The sequence below is a fragment of the Psammomys obesus genome, unplaced genomic scaffold, assembly GCF_907164565.1.
Source record: "Psammomys obesus unplaced genomic scaffold, mPsaObe1.curated_primary_1811, whole genome shotgun sequence".
Classification (NCBI taxonomy): Eukaryota; Metazoa; Chordata; class Mammalia; order Rodentia; family Muridae; genus Psammomys; species Psammomys obesus.
In genome coordinates this window covers 823,430-844,393 of record NW_026593931.1, presented here as the reverse complement: position 1 = coordinate 844,393, position 20,964 = coordinate 823,430, and the positions used below count along the sequence as shown (strand labels likewise).

The window sequence follows — 20,964 nt, the reverse complement described above, 5'->3', positions numbered from 1 at the left end:
TGTGGGTTCCTTACAGTCTTCCACTTTTCTCCAACCTTCTCCCACCCTTCCAGACCTCCAACACTAGGTAGGAGAGAAAAAAAGAATAGAAGGGAAAAGAGCTGTCATTATTGTTAGACTTTAGGAATGTGAAAAAAAAAAAATATATATATATATATATATATATATATATATATATATATATATATATATATATATATATATATATATATCTGGCTTCTTGATAACCAGAAAGCTGAAACCAAAGAGCCCTGTGCTCCTAATGTTCCCAAGACTAAAGTCTCCTTGTGCCCCACCAGGTCCCTTTCATGTACTTAATATTTACTACTGATATATCTTCTGGTAATGGTGCTGTTAATACTAAACAGCTGTATAACCAAATTACCACACAGAGACTATGATTTATTTAGTTAACCTAGAACACAATGTTGGGCAATAGTTACTCCATCCTAAACCTCCAAGCCTTCATAGTTTCCTAACATTTAGATTTCCTACATTATACTTGCTTTTAGTGATATATTAGGTCCAGTCCATCTCTCCACATTGTTCCAAGATCTCTCCTCTAGCTCTGTTCTCCTAGCTCTCCTCACCCTTTCTCCTCCTACTCATTTCCTGTCCTCTGGCTCTTCCCCTCTTTCCTGTCCCCTGGCTCCTCCCATTGCTCAACATTGTGGCTAGTTGCTTTATTTTGGAATGTTTACACAAAGTTGAGACAGGATGTTTAGAATAAGTATCACATGTAATATCCAGATTGAAACCAGGGTGTGTGTGTGTGGGGGGGGGGGGGATCAGCATTTGAAAGAACAAGGGTAAGATGTATACTTTTCAAAAGAACATTATTCCAACATACTTTGTTTACCTGTCTGCCATGGGTCCAGGCAATCTCAAACTTACTAAGGCATTCTATGTGGAAGACACTGGCCGCCCACAAGAGGGACTGGATGACAGAAGACTGATCTTTCACTTATGAATTCCTTTGAACCTGTTTAATTTTAGCCACCTGATCCCAGTACCTGCTCAGAAGTGAGTCATGAAAGGCTCAGGAGTGAAGCACTGTGTGTAATATCCAGCACTGGAATTAATAACAACAAAGAATAATCAAGAACACCCAGGAAGACTTTGCACAGACACCCTGGGGCAGATTTCTTCACACTTTATTTCCTTTAAGAAGATGGTGGGACTTTCCCTCTCATAGCTCCTGGTACCAAGCGTGGAAGATATGCTCTCTTCTTGGTGGCTACTCACACACACATTCCCGGTCCAGGGTCCTAGGCCCTGAGGATGCTCTCCAAATGCCCCTCCTTCTATCCAAATATCCCATAACCAAAAGCAACTTGGGAAGGAAAGGGTTTATTTGGGATACTTATCCCAACCAGAGTCCATCTTTGAAGAAAGCCAAAGCAAACACTCAAGCAGGCCTTGACCGGTAGCCAAGGTCATGGGGGAATGGAACTTAGTGGCTTGCTCAGCCTACTTTCTTATACACCACCGCACCATCACCACCACGCAGAGTTGGCACTGCCCACAGTGAGCTGGGCCCTCCCACGTCGATCAAGAAAACGCCCCATAAACAGGCCCAGAGGCCGATCTGATGCAGTGTTTTCTCCATTAGGGTTCCTCTCCCCAGAAGACACTAGTTTGTGTCAAGCTGACAAACAAAAGCCCCCAAAACCAACGAATGGTGGCCTTTCATAACCCAGTGAGATGCTGGTGTTCATGCCAGAGGCTTCATCCTCAGAAAGCTTCCCCAGGCAGCCTGAAATCCAGCTTCATGTCCTTGTTCCTGTCATCAGCCTGTCACTCTTCCTTCACACCCGACTGCTTTACCTAGTTTCTGACGAATTCAGGCTGCTGTGCTTTCTTTCAGTTAGGGCAGTGTTGCGCCCTAACTGGCCTTTAGGATAACTCCCTTGGAGCATCTGTGGGCCTGGGAAACAGAAAGTTCCCAGTGTTGCCTTGCTGATGGATTGATCCGGGAAAACCCCAAGACGTCCTTGGCCCGGGGAAGTGTGGTCTGGAATGCTGGGCCGGTGGGCGCTCCACATGGCAACCTACAATGTCCTGGGGCGCCCCATCTTATTGTGATATCCTGGCTCCACCGCCAGAGGCTCCAGACAAGGCGGAATAACAAGAACGAGCCGGCTGGAAGGCTGCCACCTGAGGCCAGTGACGCGCGCGGCGGCGACGGCGGCCGGAGGCCACAGACTACCGGCTCCGGGGCCGAAAAGGCGCGCAGCACGGGGGCGCGCTCTCTGCCTCGCCGTGCGCCCCGCCCCCACTGCGCTCGTCCCGCCCCCCGCGGCCACCTGCTGCCCGGCGCGCGCCGGTGAAGGGCGCGGGAGCGCGCGCCGGGGTGCTAGCGAGGCCGGGAGGATGGCGCGGGCCTCGCGGCTGCAGCCGTCACTCTGGGCGCTGCTGCTGCTGCTGCTGCAGGCAGTGGGCCCCGCCGCGGCCGCCAAGCTTAACATTCCCAAAGTGCTGCTGCCCTTCACGCGGGCCACGCGCGTGAACTTCACTCTGGAAGCTTCTGAGGGCTGCTACCGCTGGTGAGGCGCGCGGGCCCCGGCGGGAGGCGGCAGGTGCGCGCGGCGGGTGCGGGGGGGCTGGGTGGCAGGTGCGCGGCGTGCTCGCTCCGGCCGGTCCCGCGTGACCCCGCGGCGCGCGTCCTCGCCGCCTGCGCATGGCGTCTGGGCCACTCGTGTCTGGGCTGCGCGGGAAGAGGCTGCAGAAGGCAGCGCCGCACGTGGCCAAGGTCCCTTGCTGTCAGGGCTCTGAGGAGCTCCGGTCTGAACCAGCCAGGGCTCTGGAGTCTGTGGGAGATGGGGACTCACCCCTGGCGCCTGACTAGTGTGGGAAACGTGTCTGTGGAGACCTGTGCAAGGCGTCTATGGGAGACACACCATACCCGTTGGGCCACTTTGGGAGGATCATTAAGTCTTGGATGAAAGATTCTGGGGGGTCCATTTCCCAGCTCAGAAGTGAGAGGCGAGGGGATGAGATGCTGGTGGAGTGGGGTCTGCTTTGATTATCTGGCCCGGCTCTGACCTAGCAGCGTGCTCTGGTTCAGCCTTTGGCTAGGCAGATGAGAGGAGAGCTTCTCGTCTCAGGGTGCAGACTGGGTAGGGTGTGACCAGGTCGCACCCTTGACCCACACCCTAACCTCGATGGTGATAGATAGGTAGTCACTACTCCTTCTCCTCCCTCAGGCAACACTTAGCCGCCAGACTCGAGGATGTGTCTAGATTAGGCCTAACTAGGTGTGTGTGTGTGTTCTTTATCATGTGTAGAGCTCAGACCCATATTCTGTTACACGTAATTCTCAAACCTATTTGTTTTAAAAAGAAGTTCTCAAACCTATTTGTTTTAAAAAGAAGTCTGCTACACAGGGGTGGCGTTGCACCTTTGTAATCCCTGCTGTGGGGAAGCTGAGGCAGGAGGATCGCCTGTTTGAGGTCAGCCTGGGTTATGAGACCATATCCTTAAGTTAGCTTCTGAAGTAGGAAAAGGTAGAGCGGTTCTTAGCGGTTTGGAGTGAACGCTTTACCCACGAGGAGGCGCTTTATCCCTCTCTGGGGCCTTGTTCTGAGTGGGGCGATCAGTTGTTAATATTGTGGAGCAATACATTCACTCTGGTTGAAATTGTCTGCTTGATAGATGGCCAAGAAAGAGGAAGCTGGCTATTTAAAACAGCTGCCTCCAAGTGAATCCCCTCACTGCTTCCTGTGAAGCTCTGTAGTTTACTTTTCTTTGTAAAATAACAACCTTTTCTTTCTTTATTTCCTCCTAACTGCGCTTTCCTGAGAGTTGTTGATGGATCTTGGCAGATTTTTATTTTCTCAGTAGGAGGACTGGGAAAAGCATTTAAAAGCTCCTCGGATGCATCTGAGGCGTGCTAAGTACCTTCTGGGTTGTTTAGTGTCTGGTGGCTTTCATCCTAAGGTGTGGCTGACTGCTCAGCTAAGTTTCTTCTTTGAAGGCGTATGGTTGCAGTTTCCCCTGTACTTCACAGGAAGATGGTCTGTCTGTCAATCAAGCACAATTCAAAAATGTTATTCTGAATAGTCACTCATTTAGTTTTGAGGAGTCTCACCTGGAGGTTTTGGGAGTTGGCAAGAAGCTAAGACTCATGCCTGCAGTCACTTCTCCTGTGAGGAAATGGTCTCTTTTTCCAGGAGTACTTCAAGTCTCTTGAGATGAAAAATAAAGACAATTTAACCTGTGCCAGGCCCTCAGGGTGTTACTCCTCCTTGGGATTCTCTGCTGAGCTCCAAGTTCTCTGAAGTTGCTGCAGGTCTGAGCTTGTAGCTTCAAGGTTACCTTTCATAGTTTCTGAATTGTAGCATCACCTCACTAGGAGGTCATCTAGTCCATGTTGATGCATTTTGAGAGAAAGCTGAGAGGGAAGAGGTGGCAGCTCACTCACATAGAGTAGTGACTGTGGTTCGGAAGCTGAAGCAGAAGGCCTTCCAGCCTACCCAGTGGGATAGGGGTGAGATGGGGTGGTACCGCCTTGGTTGATTCACCAGACTCATTTCTCTTTCCAGTTGAACGCAGTCAGCCTTGCTACATAAGAAGTTGTGATTTAGCTTAGCTATCTTGCATTGAAAGTGATTTGGAAAGTTATTTTATTAGTTCCTTTAAAAGATAACCTTTTATATACAAATGATGCCCACAAAAAACTTGTGTAATTGAGAAGGAAAAAGAAAGAAATCCCACCCTTGTCTTTCAACTTTGCCCCAAACTCAGGCTCATTGTGGTTTCCTTTCAGTTCTGTGGTTTCTTAAGAAGGTGCTCTGCTGGGTAGTGGGGTAGGTCAGACAAAGGAGAGGAGTGAGGATGAGGCCCAGGCAGTCTGGGGACTCTCTGGAGTTGGTCTGTACTTAGGGCAAAGGGAGACTAATCTGTTCGTTTGTGACTTTGGGTAGGGTTTCATTCTTTCCCCCAGAATCTCCAACAAAACTGTTAACTTTTTTCAGTAAAGGCCTATCACCCAGTGTTCCCATAAGCTAGACTTTTTTCTTATTTATTTTTTTATTAATTACAGTTTATTCACTTTGTATCCCAGCTGTAGCCTCCTCTCTCATCTCTTCCCAACCCCACCCTTCCTTCCTCATCTCCCATGCCCCTCCCTAAGTCCACTGATAGGGAAGGTCCTCCTCCCCTTCCAGGAGCTAGAGCAACACATTTTCTTTATCACCAAACCATTTCTCCAGCCCCTATGTAATATGATTATTGTAAATAAAGGTGACTTGAGTCTGGCTTATTAAAAACAAGACATACCCAAGAGCACAACCATGCTCTTGGGTATGTCTTGTTTTTCTCTGTGGGCACTTTTCTCTTTACACTTGTGCTGAAGCCTATATTAAAATATCTGGGGGCTGAAGAGATGGTTAAAAGAACTCACTCTTCCAGAGGACCTGGGCTTGATTCCTGCTACCTACGTGGAGGCTCACAATTGTGTGTAACTGTAGTTCTAGGAGATCTGATGTCTTCTCTCTGGCCTCTGAGGGCACAGTACACACATGGTGCATGTATATACATACAGGCAAAGCACCCATACTCATGAAATAAATTAGGAAAGATAACTTTTTAAAGGTTAAAAAATTTGCAATGAACCCTGTGCTGACTGGTTTTTATGTCAACTTGACAAGCAAGAGTTATTTTGGAAGAGTGAGCCTCGGGTAAGAAAATACCCACACCAGATTGTGGGTAAGCCTGTGCTGCATTTTCTTAATTGATGTTTGATGTGGGAGGGCCCAGTTGACTGTTGGCAGTGGTACCCATGAGCTGTAGACATGGGTGCTATTAAGAAAGCAGGCTGAGCAAGCCAGTAAGCAGCATTTCTCCATTGTCTCTGATCAGTGCCTGCCTCCAAGTTCCTGCCTCAAGTTCCTGCTCTGAACCCTCAGTGATGGACTGTGACCTTAGAATTGTAAGCTGAAATAAACCCATTTCTCCCCAGGTTAGCAATAGAAACCCTAATATAAACCCCAACTCCCCTTCATAGACTAGCTGGTCATGGAATTCTTTTATGTATTGAAGCCTTGGATCTCTGTTTTTGCAGTGTTTAGGGGAACTCCTCAGGCTGCTGAGAATGACTGTAGGGAGCTATGTCACCTGCCTGTTACCCAAACTGCTGGCAATAAGGATTCTCAGATTACTCAGAGCTCTTTCTGGGTCAGCGAGTCATTTAACAAATGGGGGTCAAGTACTGGTGACTCTGCTATTCATTGGACCCTGCTCAAGAACGTGTGACAGTGAAGGAACGGGTGATGCCGTGACTTCCTGGGCTGTGGGAGCATATGCACATGGCCTGTGGAAGAAATGGACGGCAATTTGAGACATATATCCTGGATATATCTCCCTGGAGTCCAGCTGGGCCTTGAGTAGGTGCTAACTGGAGAGAATAGCAAGAGCTAAGGCTTCCTGTAAGAGGAGCTGAGTGAGTGTCTTGGAAGAGGAGATGCATTTGTTGAGGATAGGCTGTTGGGAAAACACATGAACAAAGTGAAAGTGATTCAGCAAGGCAATTTCTTTTTTCTTTTTCTTTTCTTTTTTTTTCTTTTTTTTTTTTTTTTTTGCAAAAAAGTTATGTCAGGACCCAAATGAAGCTAGCTAACACATTCACCAAAAAAATAGCTCTGTTTCTTATCCCAGATGTAGGTGGTGACTGTGTCTCATCTCATTGGTGGGAGCTGACTTACAATCTGATTGGCTAATTGGGGAAAAGAAGGGGAGGGTATTCAGGAATATAGACCCTTGTCTGGCTGAGTACCTTTGATTAAAAAAAAATGGTTCTCACAAGAGTATCAGAAGGTGAGGGACGGTAGAGAGATCAACAGGTCTAGGTCATGTGAGACCTGTGGGCTTTGGTTAGGGGACAGGAAAAGGGTTGCCAGGTCAGGTATTGGGCTTAAGTTTTCTGAGAATCATGCGCACCGGCCCTGAGAACTGCCTGCTGCTGAGGTTCCTGAGGGGCTGGACTCTAGAGGTGGCCCTGCTTGCTCACCTTACCAGACCAGTGCAAGTGAGGTTCTGGAAAGTATCTGTTGACTTGAGCTGACCTGGAGCCTGGGTGGTTTTCTTCCACTTCCCTTCTGGGGTTCCCCTATTCTGCCTGACCCTGAGGTGGCTTCCACTCTGCATGCTCATGAGAGGTGGGCCCTGCGGGTGTGTGAAGGGTGGGCTGGGTTGACCACCAGTCCAGATTTCCCATCCATCTTCTTTGCCTCTCACCATCCCTCCTTGTTTTTTTGTTTGTTTGTTTGTTTGGTGTTTTGTTTTGATTTTTCTATTATTGTTTTCTGGCCTGCCTTCCCTTAGTCTCTGTTCCTCTGACTCCTGCCCTGGTCCTGGCCTGTGTTCTGAAACGGGGACAACTCTCTTAAAGGCAGTGGCATCCAGAGAGCTGGGACATTTTGTGTGCCAGTGGGTCTCTTGCAGCCATGGTGTTGAGAATGGGTCACCCTTTCAAAGCTCACTATCACTTGTTATTTCTTTAGGGGTGCTCAGAAGTGAACCTGGGTCCTCTGCAAGAGCAGTAATTGCTCTTAACTGCTGAGCTGTCTCCCCATCCCCTCTTTCATTTTAAAACAAAAAGTATGTAACACAGAATTTGCATCCTTTTGTCCAGTTCAGTGCACCAGAGCACCCTGACATCCATTTGAGAACCCTGTCTTGTAAAAGTGAAACCCCTTAGCCGTTAAACAATAGCTCCCCACTTCCTCCTACACTAACCCCTGGCAACTGCCGTTCCACTTTCTTCTTTCTCTCTTTTTAAAAATATTAACCAAAAGTTTTATTTCCTAAGTTACTGTCCCCTTCTGTTTTAGCACCCCTAAGTGCTTGCCTGCTTCCGAGAGCCTCTGTGGAAAGCACTGGCACCCAGGTTCAGAACATTTTTTGCATCTGGTTTTCTGGGAAGTCCAACAGAGTGTCTGCTTACTTACCTGGTGTGTAGGGTTACCTTTTCAGTAACGGAGAGTTAGTTTAAGAAAAAAATAATCTCAGCAGCTAAGAGCACTTTCTGCTCTTTCAGAGGAACGGGTTTTAGTCTAAGCATCCACTGTAATTGTTCACAGTCCTGGGGATCCCATGCTTTTATCTAGCTTCTTTAAGCACCAGGCACACATGCAGTGCACATACACATGCCCATACATATAATATAAAGAGCGAAAAGATATTCCCACACATAAAATAAAGAGCAAAAAGATGAAAGTGGTGCTTGGAAGTGACTGTGCTCAATCAGGTGGTGGGGAGGGCCCTATAATGGGTATGTTGGGTCTCTATTTCTATTAGAAAATTACTAAGACAGACAACTTAATGGGGACACTTTTTGTTTTAGTGTATGTTTCAGAAGTGTCTTTCGGCAGTGGTTTTGGTCCTGTGGTGAGGCAGGACATCATGGCGGGAGTAGGTGGTGGGCCAAGGTCAGCTTACCTCATGGTTGCTAGGAAGTAGAAGGTGGGAGTGGGAGGAAGGGGCTGGGGTCCCAATATCTCCTACAATGGTGTGCTCTAATGCCTTCACTTCCACAGAGCTAGGGGTAACTTCTTTAGAGTTCTTCTGTCTCTCAGTGACTAAGTGTTCAGGACACGGTCTTCTAGGGACATTTAGGAGACAAACCACAGCAGCAGGGAAGGTTGTGCTAAGGTGCTGGTATCCAGGCAGCTGTTCTTGGTGACCAGAAACTGCAGGACCAGATGGAGAACAGTGTCCCTACTGCTTCCCAGCAGGAACCGGGATACTAAAGCTAGTTTGTCTTCTAGCCCCTTTAAATATTATTCCTCGCTCAATCCTAAAGCTATTTTTTTAAAGTCCCCAAACCTGGTCTGGAGGGGTAACACCCACAACAGTTGAGGAGCAGATCTCCCGGCAGGGGGTGGCAGGGCTATGGAGTAGACAAGCTGCTGGTGCTGGCTTGCTCGGGCCTCCTCAGCAAGTTTGGAAAAAAAAAACAAACCTTTTAAGAAGCAACATTGAGGGTTCATTTAGGGGTGGGGCTGATTGGTGGTAGTTGATGCCATCTTTACAGGGTGGGAGCCCAACCCTCCTTGTGGGCAGCATGAGGTAGAGCGGGAAGTCCTCAGCTTTGTTTTTGAGTGTTGTATCCTGTACAGAGGAGCAGTAGGTATGTGTCATACCTCCCTGGGCTGAGCTGTGTTGAACCCATTGTTTCTGAGGCATATGGTGGCATTGTGTGGAAGTTTCCTCATATGTCACCTTGGATTCTCATAAGATCGTTGGGGACACAGCTGTGTGCATCACACCTTGCTGTTTGACAGAACAGGATAATCATGTAATAATGAACATTACCATGGTGGTGTTTATTATAGTCCTGGGTCTGGAGGAAACATTACTGCAGACCTTTAAGAGCTCCCCAGCCTTGCATGTAACAGGAAACACAGACCTGAATGGTTACAGTGCAACAAAGGGATGTGGCTCCTGAAGGACACTCTTAGGCAGGATTGTTTCAGGTTTCTTCATTGGGTTTTGGAATGAATGCATGCATGCATGGTCACCAGCATCTGCTCTGTAGTCTTTAGGCCTTGGCTGTGGTATCTCTTGGCCCTCTCTTTGGGTAGCAAGATACCATTGCAACCTGATATCCCCCGCATTCCAGTCTGCATGGGCATAAGCCACAGCACCTGTTCTGATTGGATGCACCCTAGGCGCATGTGACAGTTCAAACCCCTCTCTGTGGCCAGGGTGCACATGGCTTTTGTTGGCCAAGTCCCAGTATGTGTCTGTCAGTGTCCACAGGCCAGAGTGCTCAGGAACTTCCTAAACTGAGAGAGGAAGAGGCCTCCTCCATCTCTTTTGGCTGCTGTTACAAACCGGTAGATGGAGGAGTGGCTTGAAACAATGAGAATGACCTTCCGTCAGTGCTGTCTGAGGGACACAGATGGTGTCTGAGTAGCTGTGTTGTGAGGCCACTTCCCAGTTGCAAACTACCAGCTTCTTGTTATGTCCTTGGGTGGAGTGAGGGAACCAGGTAGCTCTGAGAGGCCTCTTTAAATGGTGCTGAGTCCTTCCTGGAGACTCTGTCCCCATAGCCAAGTCACTCCTCACTTCTGTCATCTTAGGATTTCAGTGTGGGAACTTGAGGGACACATCGACATCATCCTGGGCGGGTCCACACAGAAGAGTTAGGTTCTGTTACAGGTTGAGGTAGATGGAGGGCAAGGGTATAACCTGCGTGAGTGACACCCAGGTAAGAGTGTTTTTCCTGCACCTGTCTGCTGGGCTGTTGGTAGCTGTTGCCATCTGAGGATGTTGAAAGGAGCCTGTGAGGAGCTGCTGTGGCTGCATGACAGCGCTGAACCTTGTGCCTGCAGCTGTGATGCTGCCATCTGATCTGCTGGCAGGGTACTGTTTGGGGTTGGTTCTGAATACACTTGGAAAGCTGTGCAGCCCCCAAGGCCTTCTGGTCCACTCCATACAGTTGCTATAATTTGCTTTATGCTTAAAAGCCTTAGTATAAAGAAAACTCCTCACCTGAGTGTCCTGTGAACCTGTGAGCAGGCAGACCATAGTGCTTAGACTCTAGGCAGGGAAGGGCACCAGGCATTCCCAGCTCAGTTTACGAGTCCCACAGTAAACCAGCTGCCCACAGATAGAAACAGTCTAGGAAAAGGAAAACCACAGTGCAAGGGAGTTAAATCCAGATAAATGACAGGGATAGTTCCACATGAGCAAGAGGGTGAATCCCAGGAATGCAAAGTCGGCTTGATACTGAAAACAAACAAAACAAAAACTCAGTATAATGTTAGTAGAAGAAGAAAGCTCACATGACTGCCTCAGTCCTCAGCTGAGAACACTAATTGGCACAGACCTGCTCTTTTGTGAGACAGGGTTTTTCTGTGTAGCTTGGCTGTCCTGGACTCACTTTGTAGACCAGGCTGGCCTCAAACTCTCAGAGATTCGCCTGCCTCTGCTACCCCGAGTGCTGGGATTATAGGCATGTGCCACTGTGCCTGGATGTATGTTGCTTTTTTTTTTTTAATTTATTTATTACATATACAGTGTTCTGCCTGCACTAGATCTCATTATAGATGGTTATGAGCCACCATGTGGTTGCTGGGAATTGAAGTCAGGACCTCTGGAAGAACAGCCAGTGTTCTTAACCTCTGAGCCATCTCTCCAGCCCCCTAAGCTTGATTTACATTTTTTTTTTTTACAGTTTTCAGTTCAGCAGCTCTGTATGTAGTCCTGGTTGTCCTGGAACTTACTCTGTAGACCAGGCTGGCCTTGAACTCAGAGATTAACCTGCCTCTGCCACTCGGGTACTGGGATTAAAAGCATGCGCCATCACGGCCCAGCTTATATGTTGCTTTTTCAATAACTATTTTGTCACTCTTTTAAAAGCTGACTACTACTCATGGATTCAGTGCATTAGAGATTCCAGGAGGAGCACATGGGGGAGCTAAGGGGAACAGGGAAGGAGAAAAGGATACGGAAAACCTCAGCTGTGAGGGTGGGCAGGATGGGCAGGTAACAAAGGCATGTGATGTGCAGGGAGCAGCATTGGCAAAGGGATAGAGATGGGAAAGTTGGGGTGCGGGGGAGAGGCTTCTAAGCTGAGATCTGACTTCAGATGCATTATGGTTCCTACTAGTCATGTGGCCTGGGGCAGTAACCCCTGCTTGGGCCCGAACCTCCCTGTGAGTCTATGGTTGCATGCTGGGGAGGCCTGGAGGAGGTGGGACACCAGGGTCAAGATTCAGGGAAGCATACTTACCCACTATTCCTTCTTTCTGTTGCGGTTAAGAGTCTGTAGATATCATAGTGAGATGGTCTTAACTGACCATGCCCTGTCCCCAGGCCTCCAGCCAGGTTCTTATTCCACCCTCCAAGAATCAGTGGGCAGATATCTAGAGGGCAAACCAGAGGCACTTTATTGTCAGTTCAGGCTCAATAGCCTTAAATGGGGTAAAACAACTTAAAACATAGTGCCACATGGGATTCAAATATGTGTTTGTCAATGTTGTATTGCTGTGAAGAGTCACTATGACCACGATATGTCTTATAAGGAAAGCATTTAATTGGGGTTGATTTATAGTTTCTGAGGTTTAGGCCATCAACAGCAGGCAGGATGCAGGCAGACAAGGTTCTGGAGAAGGATCTGGGAGTTCTGTAGTCATAGGCAGCAGAGAGAGAGAGCCACTGGGCCTGGCTTGGGCTTTTAAAACCTGAAAGCCCACCTCCAGTGTTACACTTCTTCCAACAAGGCCACATCTCCTAATCCTTCTAAGTAGTGCCACTCCCTGATGACTAAGCATGCAAATATATGAGCCTGTGGGGCCCATTCTTATCCAAACCACTACCAGGTATATACAGTTTAGCATGGGGATGTCAGCCACTGGCCCTGAGAAGTGCTGTAACTTAAAGCTCTCAAAGGCCTATGGATGACAATCAAGATTGGTCCCTAGCAGGGCAAGTCTGATGGTCTGAGAAGTGGCACAGCTCTCACAGACTTGTAGAGTAGTAGGGCTCTGCAGGGGTGGGTAGTCCTGATGACTGGAGACTGGGCATGGAGGCCCTGTACCTTTAGTTGTCCAGCTAAAGCCCAGAGCCTAGTTTGAGTGAGCTCCCTGCTAGAGACAGAAATCTCAGGTACCAGGGACTTCAGTCCCTGGGAAGTCCATCTCCAGCAGATCCTGAAGGCACCAAACTCTTCCTGGGTCGAATCCATATCTACAGAGTACGTGCTGGGCCAAGTTGGTTCCTGATTGGCTGAATGTGGACACACAAATAGGGTGAGCAGTAGAACCAATCAGGGAAGAGCTGTCAGACCTGGTGGGAGAGGGGGAAGAACCTTGTGCCTCTAAAAGATAGTCAGAAAGCTCCGTGTTGGGGCCCCATGTACTGCTAACAGTAGAAGGACTGCTGGCCTGTGTTCAGCAGCCCCTCAATTGGGTAAAAGCTTTGTATTGTGTTGTGTCTGATCTTCCCTAGTGCTTTGCAGCTAGACTTTGTTCCCATTGAAATGAGAATATGTTGGTTCATAGGGCCTGTGAGTGGCAGTTCCCTGAATCACCTTCACTTTTCTGCACATATCAACAGTGAGAGGCTGTGCTGCCTGATCCTCGGTCCTGCTGTTTTTTGTGCTGCCCCAAGGTCCCCAGGAAACACTAGTGTGCCATTTCTAGACTGTGAAACTTGTCGTTCCTTGAGCATGAGCACACTGCTGAATGCTGGCTCTGAAAAACCAGGGGGAGGTGCCCTGAGGACAGCACATGGGGATGCACTGAGCAGAAAGCCATGTGAGCTGGGCCCTACTTCTTCTGCAGAACATGGAACATGACACTACCCACAGTGGGCAGACCTGGTGGATGTTCTCTTTTCCTTCTCAGGTTTTACAGGTCTCTCCTAATTGGTCCTATTTTTTTCTTTCTTTTGTTGTTGTTGGTTTTTTGTTTTGTTTTTGCTTTTTTTTTTTTTTCCCCCGAGACAGGGTTTCTCTGTGTAACCTTGGCTGTAATGGACTTGCTTTGCAGATCAGGCTGGCCTCCAATTCACAGAGATCTGCCCGCCTCTCCCTCGCAGAGCGCTGGGATTACAGGCCTGTGTCACCAGGCTCAGCCTGATTGGTCCTATTTTGCATCTCATTTGTATACAACCAATTAGAGGTTCATAGTCTGGAAATGCACACCAGTGTTTCCTGGGCCAACACAATAAACAACAGGGCTGAGGTTCAGGCAGCATGGCCTGTCTCACTGTTGATAAGTGAGGAAAGTAAAGGTGATTAAGGGAACTACCACTCACCAGACTTCCCATTACTAGGACACAAGCAGTGTGTTTCCCAGTCCTGCTCCTAGCCTGCTTTCAGTTTTTCCTGCTGTTTTCAGAGGAAGAAGCCTAAAGACCTCAGAGTCCAGCTACCAGCCAGAGTCAGGCTTCCAGCTGGATCCAGTCCAGAGATGGACAGACAGGTAGACAGACGGACACAGACAGATGAATTTGTTTCCACTGTTTCTGCCTCAGCCTTTGAGGCCTGCTGCTATTGCTGCAAGCCAGGGAACCAACTCCAGCCTTCAAGACTGAGATGGGAGAACTGCAGCTTCTACCTCTACTCGGTGACCCGTTCTCTGCAGAATTGTTCTGCCAGGGATGGCGCCACCTGGTACCCCAAGCCTCCACCCACCCACTGGGAACTTTTGAGCTACAGCACTTGCTGACAGCCTTTCAGCTGGTACCCTAGAACATGGGGCTGTTACACTTCTAGCCTGTTAGTTGGCACCCTGTTGCCACCAAGATTCTCAGAGTTTCTGCTTTCCTGTTGGAGGGTCTGTGTTTTCCATTTAGCTTTTTACTCCTGTGTGACAATTGTTCTTTTTGTCTGCCCACCATGTTATTGGTGGGAAGGCAAGACAAGACCCCAAGATAGGAGAACTGGCTCTCTTAGTGACATCTTACGTCATGGTTGGAACTTCGGGCAGAGGAAATGCCTCTTCTTGATAGGAAATGAAGAGAGACCCACGTCTCTACCCTTTCAAGGGCTCACCACCAGGACCCAATACTCTCCCACTAGAGATGTCACCTCTTCCCAGTAGCATTGCGCCTGTGACCATAGCTTATGAGCCTTTGGGGATATCCAGCACACAGCCTGCAGCTGTAGACAATAGACAGTGTCATTGCTCTAAAAACCTGTACTCTACATCTTCACCCCTCTTCTCTGTTTTTCTTTCTAAATTTTAGAATAATTACAGAAAAGTTACACAGCTGATAATAAACACTTTCTTCTAGCAGCTTCCCAAGTCACACCTGTGCCACTGGGACATTCACAGCAGAACATGACTACTCATGGCACCCTAGACCATTTGGGCTTTACCAGGGTTTCCAGCAAGTTCTCTTCCAATTTCCTGATCCAAGCTAGTGTCCTATAAGGCAGTCTTTTGTGCTGTTTCTTTAGTCTCTCTGATGGGCATGAATTTTTTTTAAGGCTGTTCTCGTGTGTGTGTGTGTGTGTGTGTGTGTGTGTGTGTGTGTAGTTTAACCTCCTTGAAAAATATCTTCTACTAAATAAAGTCCATTTCTCATATAGTGTGAGATCCCTTTCTTGCCCACTTGGGGTTTTTGTATCAACTTTGTTCTTGCCCCTTGACTTCTGAAGTGCTGTCTCCTCAGAGAACACCCTAAGCTTACCACACATGCCTTTCCCCAGGGATTCCATCTCTCCTCACCGGAGGGTGAGGTTGGTTTAATATATTTGCCTTCAGCGCATGTGGCTGTCATGTTTTAGGCTTCTTGCAGCTGCTCAGTTGGTACCTGTGTTCTTTGTGTCACAGTGTTCTCAGCTGCGGATGGAGATGTTGCTTGTGCCCACCTGGCTGCCAGAGAGGTATCAGATGAGACTGGAAGCTAGAGATGTCTGTTTAGGTGTACTGTGTACCACTGTTTTGTTTTAAGACAGGATCTTATGAAGCCTAGGTTGGCCTCAAACTTGCTATATAGCTGAGGAGGACCTTGAATTCCAGATGATCCTGCATTGTTGGGGTTGCAGGCAAGTGCCACTATGGCTGGCTTTTAGTGGTGACAGACCCTAGCATACCTGTGCTGTGCTGGAGACTGAGCTGGGAGAGGCTGAGGAGTGAGTGCTGACACTCTGCTCAGTCCTCTGCTGTCCTGCCCTGGGCCCTTGCTCACTCTGTAAAGACTATTCTCAGAGTACAGCATGCCTGTCCACTCTCCACCATCACCCTGCCATTTCTGTGGCATTCATTCAGAGGACACTTGCCCACAGAATTCCCTGGGACCGGCAGTAACAATGAATACTCAGTTAGCATTCCTAGTGCCACATGTGGTGTTCTCTGACTTTTGTCCTCTAGCCTGTTGGTTGGCATCTTGACCAGTTCACCTTGACCTGGAACTGTTGTGTCATGACCTCTGATGGCTTCCCCATCATGTCTCAGGCTGTCCTGACTTATCAGCTGATGTGCTTATCTGCGTTTCTCCCCAGTGTGAGTGTGATGCCAGCTCCAAGTGCACATTGTCATTATACTTAGTGGTCTCCAGTCCTTGTGGGATATGGGGATGAAGGAAAACATCTGGGTGAGTTCTCTGAGTCCAGCCTGGATCAGTTCCAGTATTTGTTCCTCATGCATAAATCCTTTTCCTGCTGATGGAGAATTACATGAGCAACTCACAGGCTGAAAATACTACATGGAAAATTCCAGAAGTAAACACTCAATTGATAAGTTTTAAATAGCTTTCATTAGTTTTGTTATAACTTGTACTTTATTATGCTGCTAGTCTTACTCTCTTCCTGGGCCTAATATATAAACTAAAATTCACTATAGGTATTTGTCTGTGTGTGGGGAGGTAGATAGAGACCTCCATGGTTTCAGGAGTCCTCTAGGGTCTTGGGGCTGCCCCATTAGGTAAAGAGTCCTCGTATAGCCCTACGGAGAAATCTCAGATGGGGACTGTTGAATACCAAGGCTGTGTCCAGGTGCCCAGTGTCTGGTTTGATTTGTCCAGTGTGGGCTCTGTGCAATGACTCATGACCTCAGGTTGTGGAGGTCTGACTATAGGAGGCCTTGGCTTGGCCTCTTTCTTTCAGGTTGAGTATGAGGTTCCTCACCTCTGCTTTGTGTTTGAATCCAACAGATTCCCAGATAGAAGCTTCTGGCTTCTAGGCCTGACTGTGTCTTACAGTATGGCTCTAGGAAATGATCTCTCCTCTTTTAACTGCAGGTCATCTACCCGGCCAGAGGTAGCCAGCATAGAGCCACTGGGCCCCAGTGAACAGCAGTGCTCCCAGAAGGCAGTGGTGCAGGCCCGATTGACCCAGCCAGCCCGCCTGACCAGCATCATCTTTGCAGAAGACATCAGTAAGGATTTCATGTGCTATGGGGGTTCCTTGGTAGGAATTTGAGACAGGGAAACACCACGTTGACACCTCTGCCTGGAGCTTAAGAAACATCCTTCCTTATCCTTCCTCACTGATTTACAGCAGTTTTCCTTGTGGGGACTGACTTTCTAAACTCCTTGATTAGTATTTGTTACCCCAGGTGCTGTTTTGTTTGTTAGTTTGAGACAGGGTTTCTTTTTCTCTATTAGCCTTGTCTGTCCTGGGCTTGCTTGGTAGACCAGGCTGGCCTTGAATTCACAGATATCTAACCTCCCTGAGTGCTGGGATTACAGACATGTGCCATCAAACCCAGCAGAAATGCTAGTTTTATGTGTGCACAGAACAACTTGAGTTTATTTAGCTTATTCCCTGCCGAGCATAGATTCCAAGTTTTACAGGGTCATAGCATATGAAATTTACTTATTTTTAATTGTATTTTAATTATGTGTATGGGTGTGTGTTTGTGTGTGAGTACATGCATGTGAGTGTTGGTGCTCATGGGCATGAGAGCCTTTGGAGTTGTAGGTGGGTAGGGGGCCATCTGACATGGGTGCTGGGAACTGAATTTGTGTCTTTAGGAAGAACAGGTTATGCTATAAATGCTCAGGCCTCTATGCAGCCTGTACTTTTTGTTTTGAGGTGGGTCCATTCTAGCTCTGAACTACTAGACCCAAACAATTTTCCAGGAGGTCCTGGAGGTGGGACAGTGGCTGGGCACCATCCTTAGTGCTGACTCTTCTCTGTCTCTGTAGCCACAGGCCAGGTGCTGCGCTGTGACGCCATCGTTGACCTCATCCATGGCATTCAGATCGTCTCTACCACCCGGGAGCTTTATCTTGAAGACTCGCCACTGGAGCTGAAGATCCAGGCTCTGGACTCAGAAGGTGACTGCAGCCATTGCCCTTTGGTCATATGCTTGGTTCCTGTGTCTTCTCATGACTAGCTGCTGTTCCACACAGGAAGGGAAGAGCCAGTGCCAAGGGAGAAGAGGAGGGGGTAGAAGCTATGTCTGAGGTGGCTTGTATTCACCTAATGGCATTAAGCCTCAGCTTTCTTCTTGTGCAGGAGCCCTACAGCCTGGCCTGTGTGTGCAGGTCCTAGCTGACGCTGGGAGCAGGCTTGATGCAGAGATGGTCCTTCGTACCACTGTCTCTGGAAGCTGACTTCTGGGCCATGATGGGAATGGGAGAGCTGCCCATAGAGGTGATGACCACACTGGGCAGTAGGAACGCTTCTTCCTGCCCAGTTTCCAGGCTGCTTTTGATTTCTTAAGCACTTTAGACCTTCAAACACATGTATAGATGAGGGCTCTGTGGGCTGCTGGCTCAGAGTATTGGGTGTTGCTTCTTGACTAGCATGGATAGTGACTGGGTCTGGGATGGGATTCTTGTGTGGGGTATTGCCTGGCAGGCTGTCTCGGCTAGAGGCTGACCTCTTGGAAGTGAGTGAGAACAAGTCTTTCAGCTTGTCATGGTTGAGACAAAACACCTGGGACAAACAACTTAAGAATAGGTCATTTTTATTTTGGTGCATGTTTTTAGAGGTTTCGGTCTGGGTCTTTGGGCCCATGGCAGTGCAGAGCATCATGGTGGGTACTTTAGTCATAGGAGACTGCTCACCTTATGGCAACTAGGAAGCAAAGGGGCAGAAGAAGGAGTGGTGTCCTGATAATCCTCTTCAAGCCCTTGCCCCTGGTGACCTAACTTCTCCCCAGTAGGCCCTAATTGCTTAGAAGTTTACCACCTCCGAGCAGTGCAACACCACAGATGATAGCTAAGCCTTCAGTACATAGTTGTTGCCCCCCCAAACCTCAGGCAGTGAGGATACTTCCTGCAAATAAACAAGGTAGGTGCATGGTATAGGTGGCCCACATCGGAAAATCTGAAGTCTGAAATGTGTTCAGTCTTAGGCTTCTTGAAACACTTGGAAGAGTCTATGCAAACATCCCCAGATCTGAAAACTGTAAAATCAGAATCACTTCTCGTCCTAAACATCTGCCGGACACTGCTGTTTATAATCAAACTATGGGAGAGAGTAGGGCTGGGGAGGACTCCCTGGGGACAGCTGAGGTGTGTGTGTGTGTGTAGGGTACAGGTTGAAAACTATTGCGGAAGAAATGAGGCTGAGGAAAGTAGTGAGGAGTGTGGGTTTAGCAGCAGTGGCTGTACACTGGGGTGGAGGTGGCAGGTGTGTAGTTGCCTTGTAGCTGAGCCAGAATCTGAGCTTTAACCTGGCTCCAGGAGTCCTGCTTTGGGTCAGAAGACGATTGCCATCTTGTTCTGCGATGAGCTACATAGTGAACGTGACCAAGCTTCTCTGGACAGATGTCTTTGTCACATCTTTTCACTTGGGACCTTTTTGCTCCGGAGTAGCCAACAGGATACAGCAGTGAGTGGATGGGTCCTGATAAAACTTTATTTATAAAAACAGGCAGGGGCCAGAGTTGCTCCAGGGGTTGCAGTTTGCTAACCCTTGCTGTTTCTGCCTAAAGGTACTTAAAGATTATTCCAACTGAGATTTATGCATTAATTCATGTTGTTTTAATTTTTTTAGATTTGTTTATTTTATGTATGTGTTTGCATGTATGTGTGTACACCACATCTGTGGAGTCCCCACAGAGGCTAGAAACGGTCTTCTGATCTCCTGGAACTGTAGTTACAGTTGTGAGCCACCACGTGGGAGTTGGAAACAGAATTCAGCCCTCTGCAAAAGCAACAAGTGCTCTTAACCACTGAGCCATCTGTCCAGACCTGCTTCACCTTTTTGAAAAGTGGGTTTTGGCTTAATTCACAGAATTGTGCCATCATCACTGTATCACTGTCTAATGTTAGAACCTTGTCATCAGTTAGAAGGAAACCCAAAACCTGTGGATACTTACTGCCAGCTGACTGATGCCCAGCCCCTGGCACCCCTCCCATCCCTACCCCCAGCCAGCTTTCTGTCTGCGTTTCTTGCTTTGGTCTTTCCTGGAAGTGCAGTTACGTGACACAGCCACACAGTCTTCTGATCGTCTCCTCGCATTCCCAGTAAACCTGGTGCTTCCAATTCATGCATTTAGTACCATGTTTGTCCTTTTTATTTATTTATTTTTTATTAGTACTTCCATGTCTGAGTAAAATACATGTTTTTTCTTTTTATAAAGTTTATTTTTATTAATTATAGTTTATTCACTCTGTATCCCCCGTGTAGCTCCCTTCCTCCTCCCAATTCCACCCTCCTTCCCCCTTCTCCTCCCGTGACCCTCCCCAAGTCCACTGATAGGGGAGGTCCCCCTCTCCTTCCTTCTGATCCTAGTCTATCAGATCTCATCAGGAGTGGCTGCATTGTCTTCCTCTGTGGCCTGGTAAGGCTGCTTCCCCCTCAGGGGGAGGTGATCCAAGAGCAGGCCAATCAGTTCATGTCAGAGACAGTCCCTGTTCCTGTTACTATGGAACCCACTTGGACACTGAACTGCCATGGGCTACATCTGTGCAGGGGTTCTAGATTATCTCCACGAATGGTCCTTGTTTGGAGTATCAGTCTCAGAAAAGACCCCTGTGCTCAGATTTTTTGGTTCTGTTGCTTTCCTTGTGGAGCCCCTATTCCCTCCAGGTCTTACTATCTCCCCTTCTTTCATAAGATTCCCTGCACTCCACCCAAAGTTTAGCTATGAGTCTCAGCATCTGCTTTTATACCGTGCAGGGTAGAGCCTTTCATAGGCCCTCTGTGGTAGGCTCCTGTCCCGTTCCCTGTTTCCTCCCTCTTCTGATGTTTATCCTCTTTGCCTTTCTGAATGGGGGATTTGTCCTTTTTATTGTCAAACAACATTCCGCTGTGTGGACAAACTGCATTGTTTCTCCAGCCATCAGTTGATGGAATTTTGGGTTTCTGCTTTGCGACTATGAACCTCTGTGTAAACACATGTTTTAGGTTCTCTTGACTAAACACAGAAGAGCAGAATTGGAGATATGGCTCAGCAGTTAAGAGCACTGACTGCTCTTGCAAGAGGACCGAGGTTTGATTCCCAGAGCCCACACAGTGGCTCAAAACCATCTGTAACTCCAATTCCAGGGCATCTGACACCCTTTTCTGGCCTTCTGTGGACACTAGGCCCACATTCATAGCTATAA

At 48.0% G+C, this 20,964-nt stretch overlaps 1 protein-coding gene across 1 annotated transcript in view; it reads left to right on the top strand.

Annotated features, from left to right (window-relative positions):
- Positions 1–2,354: 2,354 nt before the first annotated feature.
- Nup210 (nucleoporin 210) overlaps positions 2,355–20,964 on the top strand; it is a 100,336-nt gene continuing 81,726 nt past the window's right edge. Inside the window, exons 1-3 of the mRNA XM_055617508.1 lie at positions 2,355–2,546; positions 16,699–16,835; positions 17,608–17,739. Of these exons, the coding sequence (XP_055473483.1) occupies positions 2,374–2,546; positions 16,699–16,835; positions 17,608–17,739 (442 nt within the window). The 5' untranslated portion in view covers positions 2,355–2,373. The remainder of the gene's footprint in view (positions 2,547–16,698; positions 16,836–17,607; positions 17,740–20,964) is intronic.